The sequence below is a fragment of the Polypterus senegalus genome, chromosome 6 (genome assembly GCF_016835505.1).
Source record: "Polypterus senegalus isolate Bchr_013 chromosome 6, ASM1683550v1, whole genome shotgun sequence".
NCBI classification, from domain to species: domain Eukaryota; kingdom Metazoa; phylum Chordata; class Cladistia; order Polypteriformes; family Polypteridae; genus Polypterus; species Polypterus senegalus.
The window spans coordinates 62,965,402-62,987,254 of NC_053159.1; the positions used below are offsets into that span (position 1 = coordinate 62,965,402).

Sequence of the window (21,853 nt, forward strand, 5' to 3'; positions counted from 1 at the left end):
ATGAAAGAGAATTATGAGAGAACCTCTTGAGTCCTTATTACTCTCTTCCTTGTTGCCTTCAAGTTTAGGACTGTGTGTTCAAAATTTGCTAGTTTGTGTTTGAATGACAATCTTTGGGATTTGTGTATGATACATTTTGCAGTTGCTGTCCAAGAACTTCTTCCAGCAGCCTCATGGCTCCAGAAGACTTTTTTTAATCCTAGACTAGACATGGATTGTGTAAACATTGAATGTTTTCTCTTTGTCTATTTGAATTTTCATTTGCATACTCTAGCTTTCTTCAGGCACTCAGAGTCATGTGTTAGATTAACTGCAGTCTCTAATTACCTCATATGACCAGAGGTGGGTAGAGTAGCCAAAAATTGTACTCAAGTAAGAGTAGCGTTACTTCAAAATAATATTACTCAAGTAGAAGTAAAAAGCAGTCATCCAGAAAATTACTCAAGAGTAAAAAAAATTGGTGAAAAGACTACTCAAGTACTGAGTAACTGTGCTCATAATAAATGATTTTTTAGAAATGTAATAAGACAGGCAAAAATATAAAAATGTGCAAATTCTGCTATTTTCAAATAATAAAATAAAAAATGAGTAAAAAATAAACAACATCTTTACAAAATAAAGATGCACAAATAACACAAAGTTCCAAATCTCAGTTTTTCACAACAAAGCTTTTGAAGCCAATACCTACAGTAGGTAACATGTATGTGTGAACAGTGCAAACTACTTACAGTGACAAGATATACTGTACACTGACAGTATAATACTGCATATTCACTTGCCCTCCAAACAGCACAGCTGATAGAAAATAACATTAGAACAAGGCAGCTTGTGCACGTACGAGAAGTCTCACTTTACATTGAATGTCTGTGCATGTTTGGTTAAAACGTGCTTGTTCTTTACTCAGTGAAGTGATGGTTAAGCTTCAGCAGGAGTTGTCTCTCATTTTTCATGTATTTTTTCTTTCTTTCCCTGTCCGCTGTCTGTGAGGAGTTTGTGCCGCTATGCTGCCACAGTTTGTATGTGCTCATGTGACTGCATGGCTATGTCTAATTTGTGAAACGGAGCCACATGATTATTGTTGCTACGTCTGATTGGTCAAATGGTGTCTTGTGATTATTGTTGTTAGGTCTGATTGGTGAAACAGAATTTTGTGATTATTGTTGCTATGTCTGATTGGTGAAACCGCCATGCAGTAGGTCCACTGGTGGCTTCTCTCTGGCAAAAATATAGTGTATCTAATGGGAAAAAAGTAACAATTCGAGTGTTGCCCAGTGTAGCAGAGTAAGAGTAGCGTTTCTTCTTCATAAATGTACTGAAGTGAAAGTAAGGTGCAGTAAAACTACTCTAAGAAGTACATTTTTTTAAAAATGTTACTCAAGCAAATGTAACGGAGTAAATGTAACTTGTTACTACCCACCTCTACATATGACTGACTATAAATGTGTATGTTGTGAGTGTGCCCTACATCTATCCATTCACAACTGTAAGGCTGGTTCCTGTCTTGCATATTTTCCTACCAGGATGGACTTTGGCTCTGTACAGCTATAAATGGATGAACGGATGTTCTGTTCAGTGCTATAAGAGTGTTCTCTTTGAAGAACACTATGAAAAAGACTGTCATATTGTTAAAAATCATTGTCAGTAATATTCTTACTCCAAATAAGACAGAGAATTTCATCTATAAAGCATTTTTCCCATGCCTATTTTTTGGCTTATGCCATTTATATGAAGTTTATTCAAGGCCGGGCCATCTTTGTGGCACTTGGGGAGTATCATTCCAAGAGAGCCTTGATTGGATCTACTATGCAAAATTTCTATTCCTATATTTAAAATTTGTAGTAAAAAAGCTTCTGAATTTATTTGCTTTGGATATCTCAGCCCCCAACAGACCTAATTTTAGATAACCTTTCAGAAAGAAAACAAATAAAACTCTGAGAAAAAAGGAGTGCTTTTAACTAGCCAAAAGAGAAGTTCATTTAAGCATTACGAGAGAATGTCATCATTAGGCCCCAGTCACTTTGGCTCTGGAGGCAAAATGATTCCTCAGAGAGTAACTCCGCTCAGTCTGTGAGACAAGCTACTCCAGCCAACACCAGTGCCAAAAACGTGAATAATTCAGGAGCCTGTCTCTTAAGAAAGAGAGGCACAATTAATTCACACAGCTGGCGGAGGCCCATCTCAACGCTCAGATGAAATTCAGGAAAATACGTCACAAAAACATCAAACCCACTTTGAGACAAATGACAAGGATTTTTTTTTGCCTAATTATTTTGTGAAGAATGATTTCTTTAGCATTAATTTCAACTTCAAAATGTTACCATTATAGTTACTTGTCTCCTATAGACTAGTGACAGTGGTACAAAAGTAACAATGGATAGTGAATACTACAGAAGATTATTCCTGCCATTCAAAAAAAAAAAAAAAAAACCTTTTTGTATTATTTTGCAAAAGTATTTCATTATTTCGTAACGATATTGTGTAGTGTAGTCAGCATCAACATGCACCCACATGCTCAGAATGACCTGTGACAGCTAGTAAGGGACAGATTCAGAGACGTGCATAGCATACAATCAAGTAACAAGAACTGAACAAAAATCATAGGTATACATTTAATCCTGCATGTGCACAAGGCTAAATTCAATCCACCCATCCACCAGTGATAATCATAGCATGGTAAGAAACAGACATGGTAGACTGTATGCCCATCTTTTGCAGGGTATAACCATATAGCCAAGCAGGACAGAATTCAGCATGCAGTCCAGTAACAAACTTATTGTCACACACGTGTGAATAGGAGGCAGCTGGAGGGCTTAATGACTGGTAGTAATATATCTGCCCGGGGGGCGGAGGGGTGCACTAACTCTTAATCGAAGTCTCCTGAAGACCTTTCCCGGGAAATCATACCAGGAGCCGCTATCTCATCATGGGACACATTACTTCCGGTCCCGGCCCAGAGGACGACATCATTTCCGGTCTCAGCCCCGAGGATGACATCACTTCCCCTAGACTCCCTCTAAAACCTCACTCCCTTCCTCTGGATTTTAGTTCTGTTTTGGACTCTGTCTTGTAAACACTACTCGTTCTAAAACCTTTTTGCTTTTGCAGCCAGGAACACATTATACAGTTGGCTGCCCCAAACCTTTGCAATGTCTGGTGTCCTTCCTTGTTACAGTGGCGTAGCCTGCAGGATGATGTCCCAGAAGAAACCAGGGCAGAACCCAAAAGCAACAGAGGTAGAAAAGTACCGGGGTAGAGTTTCTGGATGGGGAGTGCGTCAGGGGGTTGGGCTTCGCTCCACAAGGACATCCCCGGGCATAAGTCCTACAGAAAGGAGAAGTTGGAAGGGACCCGCAGATGTGGGCTGGTTTCTTGGGAAGAAACAAACACGGCTTGTAATGCTTTCTTGGCTAAAAGAGCTGAGCCGCCCATCGGGACCGAGGTCCCCGGTAAAGCAAATTAAATGCTGGGAGTTAAATGTAGACGGTCAATCCCTGAGCAGGCTATGTCTCTCTGGGAACAGGTGGTTCTGTGGCTACAGCCATTTGACCGGACCCCTTACCAGATTGTGGAGCAGGTGGCCTGCGTCTTTTTGTTTCAGTGTCTACCCCGGACCTTTACCCAGCCGGCCTGGGGAGACTTCCATTTGATCACTGAGCTCACATGACTCATACAAAACCAGAGGCCAGTCTTAAAATCTGAGACGACAGAACAACCCTTTGGTAGAACCCCTAGGAACTACGTCCCACTTAATAGGTCTCTCACTCAAACTGGAGCCTGTGCCGAAGTCCCCGGGCCCCTTGGTGTGTAACCTGTCTGGGAGCAAGGCGGAATGCAGGATGACACGGAGATATTGTTTGTGTACCCGTAGCAACCCCCTGGTGGCTTCACCTGCCGAAGAAGTGCTGGTAAATGGATGTAAGGTCACAGCATTTTTTGACTCCGGCAGATAACGTGTCCGTTTTTGCTCGCCGATATGTCTTACCGCGACAGTGGAATAAGCAAAACACCAGTCTTAGGTGCATACAGTACAACCCCAAAATTTGCGGGAGTTACGTTCCTAGAGCACCCGCGAATTGTGAAAAAACGCAAATTTTGGATGTGGTTAAAAAAAATGCCTATTTTTATAGTTTAAACCATAAATATGCCCCCAAAACACTTTAATTTAATTTCAAACTCAGCTTAATACATTACCTAAAAAAAGAATGTAAAGGTAAACCTGTATACTGTACTGCTATGTCTCCTGCAGTGCTAGAATGTAAAATACAGATGTTACCGCTATATGTACTGTAGTTCATGCAAGCACGTTTTCATTGCCAGAAGCCATAGAAGGTGCAGGGCGTTTTGACGCCATCTTGGGGCTTTAACCCTTAAACTGCCACATACTTGGGGGTTAGTGCATGCCTGGACGCCAAATACTTTTTTGCTGCACTTTAAGTAAACGTCACAATTCACAAAGAAAACGTGAAATTTTAATGGAACACTTTTTTCATGCAAATAGCATCACAATTACTGCAACACTGATCATTTTACACACTGCTAATGAACTGTGAAAACTATTTAAAAAACTTCTGGAACAATATGTACAAATCTCAACTGACGCCATGGATGAAATTAAGTAAATAACTATGCTTTGACTGGCGGAATGCAAACACACAGAGGTAAACGCTGACGCTGTCTCAATCCCAGAGACAGTGAGGCTGCAGTGTGTCATGCTTGGGTCACAGAATTGCACAGAAACACAGGAGATTGAAGTGTTTGAATAAAGTTCCTGTCTCTACAAACAAACAAACGTCTCTTTCAGAAGTAAAACAAGCTCAGTATGCAGTTAGTTATCGATTAAAGAATAGACAAACATCATAGGGAAGCACAACCCCCAACAGGAGCAGAGGATGTCTGGGGGAGGAGAGTGAAACAAAGCATCAGCCAAAAAGGACAGGTGCTGTTCAGGCTTTTAAGTCTGCTCCTGTGTGGTAGAAAAATGGCACTAGGAAACGACTGTAGCTGGTTGTGGTGGTTTAAGGGTTAAGAGGAACAAAACGGAAAACACAAGAACACTCAGCTGGAGATGCATCACAGTCAATCAGCAGCAAGGAGAAATGAATAACGTTGTAGCAGTCCGTTGTAGCTAAGATTCACACCGTTGAGAAGACGCCGATTTATTTAGTTTTATTTTTATCCCTGGAGATTCCAGGGATGCACCCAGCCTTGAACCAAACTGCACGAACAAATGAAATAAATGAAAACAACGATACCATCCCTGTTCCCCTTACAGCAATTACACATTTAATACAACAAAGCACCAACAAAACACACACAGTAAATCATGAAAAACGGAAATGGATGAAATGTAATGATGAAAATAGAAAGTCCAGAGATCTGCACGTTGAATGGGAATGTAAATATAGTCCGACAGGTAGTTCCTGAAATGGTGAAGACTGGTTCAGGAGTGCTTCTTTCTTTGCAGGATGGCCATGAATCCACTTACAGTCCTCATGTACACAGGCAGACAATGCAGACGTCAGACACGAAGTGATCCAGGACAAAATGAATAAGTACAGGTAACCCAACAGACGGCAGACAGAGAGACAGGAACTTGAAACACAAATTACAAAAACTTTTTTTTTTGTTGCTTTTGGTCCCCAGCCCCCTTTGTAAAAGCCGCACTGACATCCTTTGACCCCAATAGCCCCAGCACCCTCAGCAGAAGACCAATCAGAGCCACTGCAGGGACTGCTGGGAGTTGCAGTTTCAAATTCTATTAGCTGTTTTCAGCATTCCAAGCCGCATTTCCTTTACAGTTGCTTCCTGTTCTCTCTACAGTACAGTATTGCAAGAAAAAAGCCATAAAAATTGCGGAGGATATTTGTGGTTTCCACTAATAATTATTAGATTATCCGCGGATGACTGAGGCCACGAACTCTGAACTGCGACTTCGCGGGGGTCTACTGTATATAAATCCGGCCAGTGTTGCATCTGGTAGGGGGGAAAGCTTAAAATAATCTCTGTGGCGATCCTTCCTGATCCCTCACTTTTCCTGTGATCCTAGGGCAGAACTGGTCTGACAGTGAATGCGGTAGACTACTGAGCATGCCCGGTCAGTAGTTAGGCCTCACAACAGATGAGGGTGACTTGTCTCAGGCTGCCTCCACGCAGTGTAACTAGCCGGCTGAGAGTGAGACAGAGGACCACAAGGCCAGTGCGGAGACTGTCATCTAACCGTGCCCCGGAGAGCTGGGAGGAATCCCCGCCCCTTGAGATCACACCAGATCCTCTCTCTGCCTTGCATTTTTAATTTAAAATGACACTGGCTTCTTTCAAGAGAGAGCAGTGGAATTATGACTGTCTAAAGTATGCAAAGAACGCAGTTCTCATCAATGGCCAAATCACGTATCAGCCCATGCCACAGGGACCTTGCTTCGTTATTGAAAATGATCCGTTATATCGGGTCGCTGAGGATGAGGGGCAGGACTTGAACTTGCTGCTTATCCCACAAACTTACCGGCAGCAGGTCTGTGAGTTGGCGCACACCCACCTCCTTGGAGGCCATCTTGGCTCCGAAAAAACCGTAAAGCGGATTAAACTCCGGATTTTTCTGGCCGGGGATCAATGAGGAAGTTTGCCGTTTTTGCATTTCCTGTCCGGAGTGTCAATTACAGCAAATTCCTAGGAGGGACCGTGCTCCTCTTGTTCCCCTTCCCCATATTGATGCTCCTTTTGACCGCATTGGGGTCGATATACTAGGACCCTTAGAGCCTTCAGCCTGAGAACATATATATATTAGGCCTCGAAGATTATGCGACCCGGTACCCAGAGGCTGTTCCTTTGTGCTCAGCTACTTCTAAGGCAATCGCACGGGAGCTAGTAGGGGTCTTTGCATGAAAATTGACCAAGGGACGCCTTTTACCTTGGAAACGTTCAAGGAAACGGGCAAGTTGCTGAAAAATCAAGCACTTCTCAAACCGACAGTTTAGTAGAGAGGTTCAACCAGACTCTCAAGCAGATGCTTCACAAGGTGGTCAGCGAGGAATGGAGGAATTGGGATCAGCTCCTCCCCCTCGTTCTCTTTGCCTATCAGGAAGTCCCACAAGCCATTTGAGTTATCATACAGACAGCAGCCCTGGGGAATATTGGATATCTTAAAAGGCTGGGAAGGAGAGGCTCTTCTTTCAACAACCATACTCGAATATATTTCACTGTTACGATTTGGCAAAATGAGACCGATTCTAAAGAGTCATATGGAGGAAGTGCAAGCAGCACAGGCCAGCCTTTATGATCATGGCACGACCCTCCGGGAGTTCCATCCGGGGAATCGGGTCATGGTATTGATTCCCACCTCTCATTCCAAATTGCTTGCCCATTGGCAAGCCCCTTATGAAGTTAAGGAGAGGAAAGGATTGGTTGATTATTTGGTGAAACAACCTAATCGCCGGCCAAGTGAGCGGGTGTATCATGTGAACTTACTGAAACCTTGGAAGAAAAGGGACCCCGATCCCTCCTCTGGTCAGCCCCGCTAACTCTTTGCTCAAACAGACCCCCTTAATTTCGGTGAAGAATTATTGTCCAGACAGAGGCAGGAACTGTAATCAACTATCCGCTCCGTCCCAGAGGTGGTGAGTGAAACACCTGGTCGGACCTCTCTGGTTGCACATGACATAGTAACTGAACCAGGGATTATCGTCTTAGAGTGACCCTATAGACTCCCGGAGGCAAAGAAAGCTGAAGTGGAACTGGAAATCAAGCAAATGCTGGAACTAGGAGTGACTGAGTAAAGTTTTAGTCCCTGGTCCAGTCCCATCGTCTTGGTCGGTAAGTCACAGTGTTCAAAACTAAATGCCATTCTGAAATGGCCCCGTCCGCAAAACAGGAGGCAGGTCTGATCATTTCTCGGTTTGGCCGGGTAAAACCGCCGGTTCGTACTATGGAGGTTGGCTGGGACCCATGCCTGGCCGGGATGCCCCTTTGTCACTAGATCCGGGGGAGCAGCCATGGGAGCCACACTATGTTCCTCGGAACCTTTGTTGGCAGCTCCCTGGGTTGCGTTGGGGCCACTTTGTGGAACACCGGAGCTCATCTTGATTGAGCTCCGTGGCCTCCACCAGGGGGAGCTGCATTGAGCTGCACAGCTTAATGAACCCATCTGGGCGGGAGTGCAGCCACACCCAGAAGTGCAGCCAGAAGTAGGTCAATGAGCACCTGCAGCACTTCCAGGTGGGCTATTAGAGGAGCCTGCAGCCACTACTCAGGGCACCAGATTCGGGAGGAGGTAGATGAAGCTGCCCTGGGAGAAGTGGAAAGACGACCGATTTTTCTTTGTATTTTGGAACAGTGTACTGCCTGTGGGGCTCACAGGGAAGACGTGCACCCACAGGTGAAGAAAATAAAGACTTTTTGTTTATTTTGCCTGTGCCTTTGGTGTCAGTCTGTGTCGGGCTGGCGCCAATCTCACAGTACCTAGGTTCTCCGAGTATGACATCACTTTCCCCAGACGCCCCATAAAACCTCACTCACTTCCTCTGAATTTTAGTTCTGTTTTGGACTCTGTCTTGTAAACACTACTTGCTCTAAAACCTTTTTTGCTTTTGCAGCCAGGAACACATTATACAGGTGGCTGCCCCAGACCTTTGCAATGTCTGGTGTCCTTCCTTGTTACACTATATATAAAGTTTAGTTTTAACCTAGCTATTTACTATAGATATGTTGAAACAGTGTGATCTGATGGCACAGAGGCTAGTGTACAGAGACCGAGGATGGGGATGGAAAAGGGGAATGGGTATTATTTACCTCACAGCATACGAAGGGCTAAATGTTGTTTGTTAATGAAGTATTCCTGACATTTCCGGTATTCAAAGATCATGGTTGCTGCAGTTGATAACATCAGGTAAGTGCATGAAGGGAGGGGTAAAGTATGCACAAAGCATGCATTTACAGGACACACAAGGCAATATATTTGGGAAATAAAGCAATAATTATTGAGAAATAAGATAATAACCTTTGGCGAAATAACATTTTTTTTTTTTTTTTGAGTGGGGGAAATTAGCTCCCATATAATACAACACAACACCATACAACTTTCACGATAAATGAAACATATAAATCAATCTCTATTATATGAGACCAAAAGATGATTATTAGAAGAGAGATCAGAGTTTTAGCTTTTATTCCCTGGTATTTACATCTGGATATGTAAAACAACATAGAACATAGCACATTTTGTATCAAACCATCCAGTTTTTCAAGTGAGTAAAATTATTGGAACAGAATGTTTTCAACTAAATTAAAGTCAAAAATGTTCCTTGTTCGCAGTGACTGCATCTAGCCTATGACCCGCAGACTCCACCAGATTTCTCATTTCTTTCCAGGCTTTTACCACAGCATCTTTTAGTTGTTTATTTTTTGGGGGTTCTTCTCTTCAGGAGCTGAAATGCATGATCAATTGGGTTTAAGATCTGGCAACTGAATTGGACAGTCCAAAACCTTCCATTTTATCCCCATGATGAAGTCCTTCGTTGAGATGGCAATGTGGTTTGGATCATTGTCTTGTTGCATAATAAAGTCCCTCCTGATTAGTTTGGATGCATTTCTCTGTAAGTTGGCAGATGATACGTTTCTGTAGACTTCCAAGTTCATTCTGCTACTACCATCTTGAGTTACATCATCAAAGAAATGATAGAACCTGTTTCAGAAGCAGCCATGAAAGCTCAAGCCATGACACAACCTCCACCATGCTTCACAAATGATCTTATATGTTTAGGACTTTGAGCAGATCCCTTCTTTCTCCATACTTTGGCCATTCCATCACTTTGGTAGAGGTTAATTTTTTTCTCATCAGTCCATAAAACTTTGTTCCAGACCTGTGGTGGCTCATCTCTGTACTTTTTTGCAAATTCCAATCTGTCTTTCGATTTTTACTACTGATGAGTGGTTTGAATCTTGCAGTATGGCCTCTATCTAGGTGTTCTCCAAGTTTTCTTCAAACAGTAGACTAATATTTTCTCCCCTGCTCTTTGGAGGTTGTTCATGATGTTACCAATTGTGGTTTTGTTTTTTTCTTAACTGTTCTCATCATTTGTCTGTCATCAGTGTTGTTGTTGTTTTCCTAGAACGACTGGTTTAATGCCTGTTGTTCCGTACACCAGTGGTTTCCTTCTTTTTAAGGACATTCTAAATTGCTGTACTGGCTACGCCCAATATTTCTGAAATACATCTGATGGATTTTCCCCTTTTCTCACCTCCAGAATGGCATGCTTTTCTCTCATAGACAGTTCTCTGGTCCTCATGTTGGTCTGCCCTTCTTAACTACAAATACGGTCTTAACAGGTGAACGCCAAATCTTAGATGAAACAATCAATCGCACAGCACACTCCTTTGTAATAAAAAAAAACACCTATCAGCTTGTCATGTTCCAATAATTTTGCTCAATTAAAAAACTGGCTGGTTTGAAACAAAATGTGCTATGTTCTTTTTACAGTATGTTGATTAACATACAGTTGAAGTCAGTAGTATACATACTATGAATCTGGTAAATCAATTAAGACATCTGCTTATTACAAGGCATAACTATTTTTTTTTCCCAACAATGTTCATAGACAGAGTACTTCACTTTATATTGACTATAGCACAATTCCAGTGGGTCAAAAGTTTACATACACTTTGTTAATATTTGGTAGCATTTCCTTTAAATTGTTTAACTTGAGCCAAATGTTTTGGGCAGCCTTCCACAAGCTTCTTACAATAAGTTGCTGGAATTGTTCCTCCATACAGAACTGGGTTAACTGGGATAGGTTCACAGGCCTCCTTGCTTGCACATGCTTTTTCAGTTCTGCCCATAATATTTTCAATCGGATTGGGGTCAGGGCGTTGTGAGGGCCACTCCAATACTTTGACCTTGTTGTCTTTGAGCCATTTTGCCATAACTTTGGAGATGTCATTGTTCATTTGGAAAACAGATTTGTGACTGAGCTTCAACTTCCTTGCTGAGCTCTTGAGATGTTGCTGCAGTATATCTACATAATCTTCCTTCCTCATGAGGCCATCTATTTTGTGACGGGCACCAGTCCCTCCTGCAGCAAAGCACCCCCACAACATGATGCTCCCATGCCCATGCTTGATGGTTGAAATTGTGTTCTTTAGCTTGCAAGCCTTATCCTTTTACCTCCAAACAGAACAATGGTCATTATGGCCAAATAGTTCATCCTTGGATTCATCAGACCAGAGGACATATTCCCCAGAAAGAAGGATCTTTGTCCCCATTTGTTGCTGCAAACTGAAGTCTGGCTTTTTTATGTTTGCTTTGGAGCAGTGGCTTTTTCCTTGCTGAGCAGCCATTCAGGTTATGTCGATATAGGACTCATTTTAGTGTGGATATAGATACTTGCCTACCTGTTTCTTCCAGCATTATCACAAGATCCTTAGCTGTTGTTCTGGGACTGATTTGTACTTTGTGCCAAAGTACATTCTTCTCTAGGGGTTATAAAGTGAGTTTTAAAGAATTCACCGTAAGTGTATGTAAACTTCTGACTTCAACTGCATCTAAATGTAAGTATTAGGGAATAAAAGCTGAAAGGCTGATCTCTCTTCTCATATTCATCTTTTGATCTCATACACAAATGTCTTCAGTTCACAGCAGAAACATATTAATATGCCCTTACTGCTCCAGTACTTTTGTAGGGGACTGTATATATAGTACATTGGTTTAAGGAGTAATTACTGTCATGTTTACATAAGTGAAATTCTTACACATACTATTGAAAATATCAAACAAGTGCAACAGAGCTTAGATTTGGGCTCATCAAGTTTAAACTCATAAGCCATGGGGTAACATGTTGGAGTGACTGTGGATTGTTTTAATATCTGATATTCTGAAAATGTACACAGAAGCCCAGATGTTGTCTACTAGGTATACTCAGACCAGGTTTTTGACATTAGAAGTGGATATGTATGGAGTACTGATACTGTGTCTTTCCACCCTAGTCTCCATTACAAGGTGTCAGAACATCTTGGAGTGGTACATCACTGGGCACCATAACTTTTTGCATACCTTTTTTGATCTTGCGATGAAAGTTGATGGCATCAACAGAAGCAGTAACAATGTTGGTTTTGCAATGTCGGGCTGCAATGATTCCAGCAACTTCATCCATAAGTTTCATGGTAACTCCTTAAAGGAAAGAGAAAATTTGATTAGAAACCCTAGTAACTGCCACAAAGTTCTGCCAAGTAACAGACATTTGTTAAGGAAAATGAATGCAATACCAAATATTGAGCATTTAATTACACATAAATATTTATTATAAGCATTCCTGCAGAGATCACATGGTCATTGCTTGGTAGATGGATGTGTGCTGGGGTAGCTTGTCATCTGGGTCAAAAAGGCTCTATTTGATGTCACTAGCCAAGTAAAGAGGTCTCTCTGTACATAGATACTCATACTTCGATATACTGGTGTATAAATTATGGATTAATTATTCATCGGCATAAAGTATTTATAGCAGAAGAGCTTTCTCCCAACCATAACTCCATTCAGCAATGTTTTAAAGTAAGCTCAAAAATATCCACTTCAAACTGAAAAAAAATTAAAGATGATCAAAGAAAAAAGAAAAGAAAAAACTTGGTGGCTTTCTAAACAGATTTAAAACACTGGAGGGACGTATAGCCTTGAACATTAGAGTTACAGAATTAGAGGACTGGAACTGAAGTAATCTCAAAAATTTAGACCATAGCTTTTTTAAAAATTTTGTGACATTCCCCTTCTGTGTTATTTTCATGCTTGAGTGACTTTTCTCCTAGAATGGAGAGGTGTCACAGAGTACAGTATATACATTGAACCTCAAGTTATTCCATTCAAGACTTTTACTTCTGAAATTTCTTAACTATACTGAATGTTGAACTGTCTTTAGAAGATCAGAGAACTCATCAAATGTCATGTGATGGCCAATGCATAAACATTCTTGATTTTGGCCCAATTAGAGCTCAATTGAGGAAACATGGTTTCTGTCATCAAAATGTCAAATGAGGTGGAACTGCAAATGTTCATTTTGCATCTGGCCCATCTTAAACTATTCGACCAAAAAGCGGACAATAAACCAAAGCAAGCAATAGAAAGAATGATATTTTTCAGGAAAATAGAACATTTGCTCACTAATGTCTGCTTCTGGTTTCTTGTTTCCAGACTAATTTTCAGTGTTTTTCTGGGAGATCACCATTTGATGTGAAGACTCTTACTGTCTACTGGCTTCTTTAATTAACAGCTTGGTGCATAATGCAGTTGCATGCTGTTTATAGTGCTTTTGTTCAGACAGGGCTCACAGAAATATGTTATCCTATTGGTTTAGATTAGAAGATTCAGTTTTAACCATTTAAAGGTTGCTACACTTCAGGTTGCTGTTTAAACTACTCAGCAGATCGGCTTCTGAGTGCTAGACATCGGATAGCACAGCGAGCCTCCTGTGTTGTTGTTCTTTATGGCAGCTACATTGTTACCTTCACATACCTGCCTTTTTCTGATATTTGCTGCTCTGTTTTGCTTAATAACAGTCCCAGACATCAAATCATTTTATATATCTTGCTAAGGTTCACATGACCTTCTCTTGGTAGCAATAATTGTATACAGGAAATATCAAGGGCAAAGGTCACTATTAAATCCTTTTACACTCCTAAGATGTTCACTACAGAGAATGTATTACTTACAAAGTGATAAGAATACATTGATTAATTGTTGATACTTTTGCACAACAGAATTAGTCAAACATGAATACTATACTTTGAGATGCCCACCCCAACACCATTAACAAAAAACTGGCAACACTACTACAATAGAATTAACTAGCTGAAGCCGTGCAAGAATAGGAATGGAAAACGGTAAGAAAGGATAATAACCTGCTGTTCTAAATCCACTGAACATACTACACCTATTCTCTCTCAATTTCACTGGCTCCCTGTTAACTACAGAATACAATACTAAATACCGCTCTTAACATTTAAAGCTCTCCACAACCTCACTGATCTCCTACAGAGTGATACTCCTCTCGCTCACTCAGATTTTCATCTGCAGCTGTACTTTATGTATCACACATCAAACTCTGATTTGGGAGCTTGAGCGTCTCTCATTGTGCTCCTCAACTCGGGAATTCTCTTCTCTCTCATATACATCAGCTCGATTCAATAATACATTTTAAAACTACTCTTTTCAAACTGGCATACCAATTGTGAATTTTGCACCGTTACTGCCAGTTATCTTTGTTTGTTTGCTAATTATTGCTGTTTGATTTAGCCTTCTCTTTAGCCTCGAGAGCGACGGGCACGGAAGGAGGATTAGAGATGGCGGGCGGGTCTCTGTCGTGAGTTCCCCATGACGCGAGAAGAGGGTTGGAGTGGGCGGGCGGGGCTCTGTCGTGCGTTCCCCATGGCGCGAGAGGAGGGTTAGAGTGGGCAGGCGGGGCTCTGTCGTGCATACCCCATGGTCGGGCAACTTGGTCAATCATATATATAGAAAAGCAGCCGGTATCGAAAAGAACAATGAAAACTCAACGTTGCTCTGAGGTTCATATGGACTGTAGCGGAGACGAAAGCGACTGAGGCTGTGTTTGGTGAGGTGTTCCATGTGGGCACATGAGCAGGCAGTATGCATGCCTCGAGTGCAAGGTGGACGGGCAGGAGAGTCGGATGGGGCTCTGTCGTGCATATCCCATGACACAGGAGGAGGGTTAAAGTTGCCGGGCGGGGCTCTGTCGTGTGTATTCCATGGTCTTGTTGGTGGGCATGGTTCTGTCTTGCGCTCCCTTAGTGAATTATATATATATATATATATATATATATATATATATATATATATATATATATATATATATATATATATATATATATATATAGACTCACAGATCAATGATTGACAAATGGAAAATATTTATATAGAACATTCACTGTCCTGAATTGTAGATGACTGACCATGGATGGAAATAAAAACAGGACAGTCCTCTCAGTAAGACTCCCAGACTACAAACAATTCCCAGCATTCTTCAGAGGCTTGTCTCTCTTTTCAATGGTATCGTGTTCTGTCTACCTTAGTCACTGAACATATTAATCCAGCAAAAACAGGTATATGTTTATACTCTGGTTCAGAGACTTGTTTGTTTTAGAGTCTACTCTACACATTGCCTCTTGGATTGCCCCATGCAGGGTATATATGTGATTTTGATCCTAAGATTATTAGGGATATGCTGTTTTGTCTAATGTCACAGGGAATATGGTGGGTTGTGTTGGGGTGGAGCTTGTGAAGTAAGTCCTGATAACTATTTGAATGCCAGAGTTTACTTCCTACAGTCTTGCTGCTTCTACTTTTACTACTATTATGATTAATCTGTCAGTTGAATCTTAGTATATTCAGGGCCTAGGACTGAATATCAAGAGGACAAGTGTCCTTCACTGTCTATGGCACAAGTGAGCTGATGTCATGTTCCTGCAGAAGCCAAAGCTGCTGTCCAAACATGTGTCTGTATTTTGTGATAAATATTTTTCACTGCTGCCACAATTATCTGCCAAACCCATGAAAAATGGTGTGGATATCCTTATATGTCAAAGCATTTAGGATAAAATGCTGTGTGCAGGTAAAAATGAATTTGGTAGAGTTTCCACTTTTCCTCTGCCAGAAAAGTCCACAGTTGACTCACTTGCTATGTTAATTTACTATTAATATAAAGTTGGGTGATCTTTTTGGCTAGTTAAACCTGTTTATCAAGGAGTTCTCATTGTTTTCCCCATGTCATCCCTATAACTCTAGAATAGATTATAGTGTATTTTCATTTCTCAGCTGCTAACTATATTGAAATCAATTTCATAATTAGATCATAGATGTGCTTGCCACAATTTCACTTGCCACTGCACAGTTTGCATGCTCCTTGTTGGCAGTCAACTCTTTCCTATTACAGAATCTGGAATTTTATGTTAAGATCTCTTCTATGTTGGAGAAATCCCAATCAAATAATTATAGATCCATTGACAACCCAGCATGTGTTTTGTTGACACCAAGAGACACTGAAAATAATTTTATAACTGGATATGCTATGGTTCTGGTCTACACATACTTGCAAAAAGTTCAGAAATCTGGAATAACACATCTTATCCTTAGTGGAATTGTTGATTACTAGTATAAGAGCTAAACTTAATCCAGTGCTTCTTCAAAGAGCTGAATTTGAGGTCCATCACACATGAACACAATATTATGTCTCCGGCACCATGTACAGTAAATTATTGGCATCAATGTTGTAGAAGTGTGATGCGTTTCCTGTAGCGACCATTGGAATTTCCCATAAAAATCCTGAATCACCACTTTATGTAAGATTTTAGTGTCATTAGTGAAGTACATACATATAGCGAAGATCAAACAGGGTGTGACCAAGGATTAATCTTTATAAGAGTGTTAAATTCGTAGGTAGAAACAGAACCAGAATCAGAATCTTCCTAACCAAAAGGTCACCTTTCATAACATGGCTGCCATGTCATCACTGGTTAGGTGTATCACGGCCAGAATGAACAGAGCATCATAGTAACCAGGCCAGCAAAAAGATTGTTACCCATAAAAACTAGAAACATATAATGGCATCACCCCTGAAAAATAGAAACATAAAATAGTGGGGTCAATAAAAATATACAAAATGACAATGCCCATGAAAAAAAAATGTTGCACCAAAATAATGGTTCAAGTTTTGTTCTGTTCTCCTCATGGGGAGATTTTATGTTAAAGGATCGGGAGAATGAGACAGGATTAAAGAAATATGTGCCATATGTGAGTCAACAAACCATAAAGTCAAACTGATCTTTCACCAATCCTAAATTCTAAGTAGAAAATCAATGTACATAAAGCAAGTAGAGATTTTGTTACCAGGAAGTTACTACATGAATTTTCTAATCCCAAAAAATGTATAAATTGTTCCATGCTTTCAGGAACTTTCCAATTAAAGATGTCAGTTACCTTAGAATGATCCTTTGCTAACCCCATTTGAGTTATCTTATACCCTAGGAACAGCACACACTTTTAGTGGAACTCGCATCTTTCAAATTTGACAAATAAATGATTAGTTCTCAGATGGTTCAAAAATAAACACAACACATATGATGATCCAAATTCTTTTAAAATATTAAGATGTCATCAAATAGGTGAACATCCTCCCCTCCCCCCAAGATGTTTTGCAAGGCCAGCATGACACAGAGCTGTAGTAGCCATACGCAGAACTTTCACACATGCTACCTATAATGTCGTTGCTAACATGGCCATCACTGGGTTGCAAGCACACAAGGGGAAACAAATCCTGTAATGCACAGGACAGTGCAGTGCAATATTTTACCATCATCTCTAACCAAACTAATTTCAAAGGGATACCCCACTCTTTAACTTGAGGATATTTCAACCCCTGGATTTCCATCCTGTATGCATTTAAAAAAATTATAAAAATTTTTTTTCTATCAAAGGTCTGAACCTCACATTTGTGCTGTGATTCAGATTTCTATACATGTAATCATTGAATGTCTATAAACAAAATAAACAAGGTATAATTACCACAGCATTTAATAAATATTTGTGTTCAATTTTCAGTAAGGACTTTTAACATGTGGACCCTTTGAATTTAATGGAATACAAATACAGTAACTATCTTTAAAACAACAAGTAAAACAAATAACACTATTTAATAAAAAATAAAACAACAAAAATAGGCCTATCATATTCACATTTTAAGGAAAAGAAAACAACCATCTTAAAAAAACTAAAAAGTGCATTCCTTTACAATGGTCCCATCAGATTTATTTTTTTTATAATGTTGTCCCAAAATCCATGCTGCTGGGCTGTGAATGAATGTGAGAGGACTCTGGTGGATCTGTCATAGTGAGCTCTCAGTTTGGCTATTTTACATGCCCTCACTTTGGACTGCCGCAGATGTGTTTGCACAAAAGATCTGCTTCTTCTCTCACAGTGGCGCTTCACATTGCTAATTTTTACTAAAGCCACGGTTTTGGAATACATGAGATAAACTGGTTTTCAAGTACCCACAGGAAGAATGAATATATATTGGTTTGTCCACTCATATTTGAAAGTTCAGTTTTGTGTGTCTAATGTTTTTTTGTTTTTTTTTGGAACAAGCCATACTCCCAGTTAGTCTTTCATTGCTGTTATGTCCTTTGCTGTATCCGCACGTTTTACTGATGCACTGTAACAATTGCATTGATTCGCTCTCCATTGAGCAACTCAAAGAGACATGCATACCTCACAACGCGGGGTACGGATTGGGGGGAAAAAATTGCTTCATGAATGTTATCAGTCATTCAGTTATCAGAAATGCGTCACAGTCTGGAGAGTATTGTCACTTGGTATGGGTCTGCTATTTAGTGATGCCTGTACTAGAGACTTATTTTGTTTGTAGTGCCTCTCAAAAATAGCTTATTTAGCTCTTATGTGATATGACATTAATTCAATCTTCTTACAGAAACATGAAATGAAAAAAAAAATGCATAATTTTTGCTTTCATAACTTTCCTCTGAAATTGCACTTGGACTGCCATAAAGCTTCCCTCCTCACCCCCTTTATTCCTACTTCAATGTGTTAACTTTCCGAGGCCTAATATATTTATATTGCCACATACATGCACATGGGAGACAGCTTATAGGCTTGAATAATTGTACTCACCAACTGAGCCAGGGGGTTGGCACTGTCCACTAATCCTTTTAACTCTTTCTCCCCGCAGACCAGCAGACCGAACTCGAGTTACTTCTGGTTCTTTTGATGCCACTTCGGTTCCTGCTCCTCTAGACCCACCTCTCTACTCTCCATATAAACCGTTATCTTAACCATTGCATCCAGGTCCCTTTTGAACTTAAGTCTGTAAAAACCCTTTTTCAACCTGCTTTTTCCAAGTATACGGGGTACATACCCCAACTCTTTATCTGTATTTTGTGGTTATTTTACTATCTATCCATATACAGTACACACATATTATATATATATATATATATATATATATATATATATATATATATATATATATATATATACACACACACACACTAATACATATATATACACACACATACTTTTATTTATATATATATATATATATATATCTATATCTATCTATCTATATATATAAATATCTCTCCATCCATCCATCCATCCATCCATTCTCTTCCGCTTATCCGAGGTCGGGTCGCGGGGGCAGCAGCTTAAGCAGAGAAGCCCAGACTTCCCTCTCCCCGGCCACTTCTTCCGGGAGAATCCCAAAGCGTTCCCAGGCCAGCCAGGAGACATAGTCCCTCCAGCGTGTCCTGGGTCTTCCCCGGGCCTCCTCCCGGTTGGGCGTGCCGAACACCTCACCAGGGAGGCGTCCAGGAGGCATCCTGATCAGATGTCCGAGCCACCTCATCCTCTCCTATCTCTCTCTCTCTCTCTCTATATATATATATATATCTATATCTATATCTATATACACTGCTCAAAAGAATTAAAGGAACACTTTTTAATCAGAGTATAGCATAAAGTCAATGAAACTTATGGGATATTAATTTGGTCAGTTAAGTAGCAGAGGGGGTTGTTAATCAGTTTCAGCTGCTGTGGTGTTAATGAAATTAACAACAGATGCACTAGAGGGGCAACAATGAGATGACCCCCAAAACAGGAATGGTTTAACAGGTGGAGGCCACTGACATTTTTCCCTCCTCATCTTTTCTGACTGTTTCTTCACTAGTTTTGCATTTGGCTACAGTCAGTGTCACTACTGGTAGCATGAGGCGATACCTGGACCCTACAGACGTTAAACAGGTAGTCCAACTTCTCCAGGATGGCACATCAATACGTGTCATTGCCAGAAGGTTTGCTGTGTCTCCCTGCACAGTCTCCAGGGCATGGAGGAGATTCTAGGAGACAAGCAGTTACTCTAGGAGAGCTGGAGAGGGCCATAGAAGGTCCATAACCCATCAGCAGGACCAGTATCTGCTCCTTTGGGCAAGGAGGAACAGGATGAGAACTGCCAGAGCCCTACAAAATGACCTCCAGGAGGCCACTGGTGTGAATGTCTCTGACCAAACAACCAGAAAGACTTCATGAGGGTGACCCAAGGGCCCCATGTCCTCTAATGGGCCCTGAGCTTACTGCCCAACAGCATGCAGCTCGATTGGCATTCGCCATAGAATACCAGAATTGGCAGATGCACCACTGGTGCCCTGTGCTTTTTACAGATGAGAGCAGGTTCACCCTGAGCACGTGACAGAAGTGAAAGGGTCTGGAGAAGCCATGGAGAACATTATGCTGCCTGTAACATCATTCAGCATAAGCAGTTTGGTGGTGGGTTAATGATTGTCTGGGGAGGCATATCCATGGAGGGTCACACAGACCGCTACAGGCTTGACAAAGGCACCTTGGCTGCCATTAGGTATCAGGATGAAATCCTTGGACCCATTGTCAGACCCTATGCTGGTACAGTAGCTCCTGGTGCATGACAATTCCTGGCCTCATGTGGTGAGAGTATACAGGCAGTTCCTGGAGGATGAAGGAATTGATACCATTGACTGGCCACCACACTTTCCTGACCTAAATCCAATAGAACACCTCTGGGACATTATGTTTTGGTCCATCCAATGCCACCAGGTTGCACCTCAGACTGTCCAGGAGCTCAGTGATGCCCTGGTCCAGATCTGGGAGGAGATCCCCCACAACACCATCTGTCATCTCATTAGAAGCATGCACCGATGTTGTCAAGCATGTATACAAGAACACAGGGGCCATACAAAGTGCTGTGTACAATTTTGAGTTGCTGCAATTTAATTTTGGCAAAATGGACTAGCCTGCCACATAATTTTTTCACTCTGATTTTTGGGGTGTCTTTGAATTCAGGGCTCTGTAGGTTGATCATTTTCATCAAATGATGTGGCATCCTTTCGTTCCTAACACATTACCCTGTCTTTATCAGTATAGATATCAAGGAGGATTTCTTTTTCTATTGAGATCTGATGTGTTTTCAAAGTGTTCCTTTAATTTTTTAGAGCAGTTTATATATATATATATATATATATATATATATATATATATATATATATATATATACACACATATACATATACATATATACACACACATATATATATACACATATATACACACACATATATACACATATATATACACATCTATACTAATAAAAGGCAAAGCCCTCACTCACTCACTCACTGACTCACTGACTCACTCACTGACTCACTGACTCATCACTAATTCTCCAACTTCCCGTGTAGGTAGAAGGCTGAAATTTGCCAGGCTCATTCCTTACAGCTTACTTACAAAAGTTAAGCAGGTTTCATTTCGAAATTCTACACGTAACGGTCATAACGGTCGATAACGGTCGACAACGTCTGCCATGTTGAACTTTCTTATTTATGGCCCTATCTTCACGAAATTTGGTAGGCGGCTTTCCTGCGCTAACCAAAACTGATGTACGTACTTATTTCGGTGATATGACGCCAGTGTCGGCCGCCATATCGAATTTTCCAACGTCACCAATTTTCAAACTTCCCGTGTAGGTAGAAGGCTGACCCCATCTTCACGAAATTTGGTAGGTGGCTTCCCGGCGCTAGCCAAAATCGATGTACGTACTTATTTCGGTGGTCTGACGCCATTGTCGGCCGCCATATTGAATTTTCCCCACGTCACTAATTTTTCAACTTCCCGTGTAGGTAGAAGGCTGAAATTTGGCAGGCCATTCCTTACAGCTTACTTACAAAAGTTAAGCAGGTTTCATTTCAAAATTCTATGCGTAATGGTCATAACGGTCAACAACGTCCGCAATGTTGAACTTTCTTATTTACGGCCCCATCTTCACGAAAT

General features: G+C 40.9%; 1 protein-coding gene across 6 annotated transcripts in view; it reads right to left on the reverse strand.

The window, feature by feature from the left end:
* Positions 1 to 21,853, reverse strand: part of acot7 (acyl-CoA thioesterase 7) — a 238,928-nt gene that overhangs the window by 42,991 nt on the left and 174,084 nt on the right. For all 6 annotated transcript variants that reach the window (XM_039756119.1, XM_039756122.1, XM_039756121.1 and 3 more), the window contains one exon: positions 12,038 to 12,154. In XM_039756119.1, the coding sequence (XP_039612053.1) occupies positions 12,038 to 12,154 (117 nt within the window). The remainder of the gene's footprint in view (positions 1 to 12,037; positions 12,155 to 21,853) is intronic.